Source organism: Sinocyclocheilus anshuiensis, unplaced genomic scaffold, assembly GCF_001515605.1.
Source record: "Sinocyclocheilus anshuiensis isolate Anshui unplaced genomic scaffold, SAMN03320099.WGS_v1.1 scaffold2063, whole genome shotgun sequence".
Lineage (NCBI taxonomy): Eukaryota > Metazoa > Chordata > Actinopteri > Cypriniformes > Cyprinidae > Sinocyclocheilus > Sinocyclocheilus anshuiensis.
The window spans coordinates 56,673-59,073 of NW_015536681.1; the positions used below are offsets into that span (position 1 = coordinate 56,673).

A 2,401-nucleotide genomic window follows, 5' to 3' on the forward strand; every position below is an offset into this window, starting at 1 on the left:
GCAATTTAACTTTCATTTTATTTTCTCAATATTTTAAATAAGGAGGGTCTTGCAGGTTTGATATTTTGCTAATGAAATTAGAATTGTACATTCATTAACATCTCCCACAATTCCACTGTGAGCACAACTCACATCATCACTCAGACACAAGAAACAACCACACAATCATATAAACCATTCTTTCAGTTTAATTTCTATACATGAATAAGAAAACTATATTTTCTTTAGTATTTGATACATTGTACAAAAAAGGCCAGATATTTGTTGGGAGTTGTTGATCTGTCAAGACGTGTTGATCTCATGTTGATAGCGTCTTTGATCAAAGAGCTGTGGTGATCAGAGCATCATCTGCCATGACAAATGTCCAAAAAAGCTCCAATATCAAAAATAGCTGCCTATGAGAACAAATCACAACAAAACAGGGTAGAAAATTCAGTCTCAGCAAACAGTGTTAGAAGTCCCTGTGTAACTCTCACTGCAGGAGTTTCTTCAAAAGTAGCCCTTAAGTTACAGCCGCCAGCAGGAGCAGCAGCACAAAGGCGATCAATTGAGCTTATCTGCTCATAAGCTACTGAAGATAATAGACTGAGCTGAAGAATTATGGGGAAGCATTTGAGGGAATCCTTACAGCAGGATCACCATATGGAGTTTCAACAAGAACTGAGGGAACAAATGTAATCTGCATATGATCCCAGCAACAGGTTCAGGAGCTCAAACTCTGAATTCATCCTGTTCAGCAGCTCTAAACCTGTCCTAATCATCATTATCATCAAAGTCCTCCTCCTCCTCATCATCCTCCATGTAAGATGTGGGCGTTTCCACCCTGGAGCTGCTGTGGTGGGACCCGTTGGAGCTGGATGCACCGCGGTCACTGGAGACACAGATCAGGGTGTTCAAAAATCTTGTTTTGAACTGAAATCTTGCTATTGGCTGAATAATTAAATGTAGTGGTGCACCAAAATTTCGGCAACTGAACATTTTCAACAGAAACAGCAATTTTCAGTTCCAGCTGAAATAATTTTGGAGCGCCTAAATCATTGACTGAAACGGTGACATTTAATTAGTGTTTCTCCTTGGTGTTTTAACTGTAAGTGTTTATTTCACACAACGTGGATAAACTACAACAGATAAACATGTCAGCTGTGTGATGCTAGTACTGGATTAACAATATCCATTTATCGTTTTTAATCAATATTGATAGGGATTCTTAAATCTCAAGAACAATCTTTTAGTCTGTGCTGTTTTCAGTTGATGCGTGAACTTCACCAAACATTATTTGTAGCACCTACAATCCAACAATTGCAATAAGCCTTGTTCTTTGTTACTTTTAATATCAAACAGAGTCTAAGCTTCCAAATGGTTAATTTAATCACAAAATTCAAACAATAAATGTGGTTTTGAGGCTCTTTAATGTGGCGCAACAGATCACCGTAGCTTCATGTGAACCGATCAGCTCTTCCTCTTTACTACTAGTTACAGCAGCAAATAAACAAAAACGAACATCAGAAGGTGTTGAAAGCAACAGAACAACTTAAGGCCAAAGTATACTTCAGTCTTTACACATACGCAAGGGTCCGTGTACAGTGCGCGTGATGCAAATTTCGTCTTCAGAATGGTACGTGTGCCATCCGATTTTTGTAACTGGGCGTACTTTGTGGGCAACAGTGGGTCGGGACAATAAATCGATGCTTCGCGATTCGTGGATCGATTATCGGAATGCATCATGATTCTCTCTCGAATCGATTCTGAGCTTAGTTTTTAACAGCAGATGGCGCTCTAGGCTAGTTTTTAACCACACACTCAAATGCTCACGAAGAAGAGTGCTTGTGCGTTCGGCTGAGTAATGCAAGTGGTTAAATGTACTTGCACATCGGCTTTTATGATGCGAGATTAATGTAAACACAGCCCACTGTGAACATCCTTGTAATTCGCTTCAACCTTTTTGACCTTTATGAATTATTATTTTAGGTTCAAATGGTGCCTGTAAGGAACTGGAAGCAAGCAGAATATGGCTATTTCTAAAGCACGCAGTGCCATCTGCTGTTAAAAACTAAGCTCAGAATCGATTCAAGAGAGAATTGCGATGCCTTCGGAAAATCTCAGAATCGATGCAATCATTTCTCGATTCGCGATGCACCGATTTATTGTCCCAGCCCTAAACAACACCACCACAATAGGGTCATTCCGTGTCAAATCAACCAAATTTCAGAAACTTCCCCGGCTCAAATTTTTGATTTTGTCAATATTTTTTTTGAAGGAAGATAAACATGTAATAGTCATGAAAGCCAAAATATTAAAGGGGTCATATGATGCTGCTAAAAAGAACATTATTTTGTGTATTTGGTGTAATGAAATGTGTTTATGCAGTTTAAGGTTCAAAAAACACATTATTTTCCACATA

At 38.7% G+C, this 2,401-nt stretch overlaps 1 protein-coding gene across 3 annotated transcripts in view; it reads right to left on the minus strand.

Annotated features, from left to right (window-relative positions):
* Nucleotides 1-257: 257 nt before the first annotated feature.
* Nucleotides 258-2,401, minus strand: part of tfdp1b (transcription factor Dp-1, b) — a 40,896-nt gene continuing 38,752 nt past the window's right edge. The window contains exons 12-13 of one of the 3 annotated variants that reach the window (XR_001630342.1): nucleotides 629-871; nucleotides 325-395 (exon numbers count right to left, since the gene is read on the minus strand). Coding sequence is in view for 2 of the 3 variants with exons in the window: in XM_016441587.1 (XP_016297073.1) it covers nucleotides 754-871 (118 nt within the window). In the remaining variant the exon portion in view is untranslated. Of the gene's footprint in view, nucleotides 872-2,401 lie in introns of all 3 variants that reach the window. The other 2 variants (XM_016441599.1, XM_016441587.1) reach the window with 2 other exon arrangements.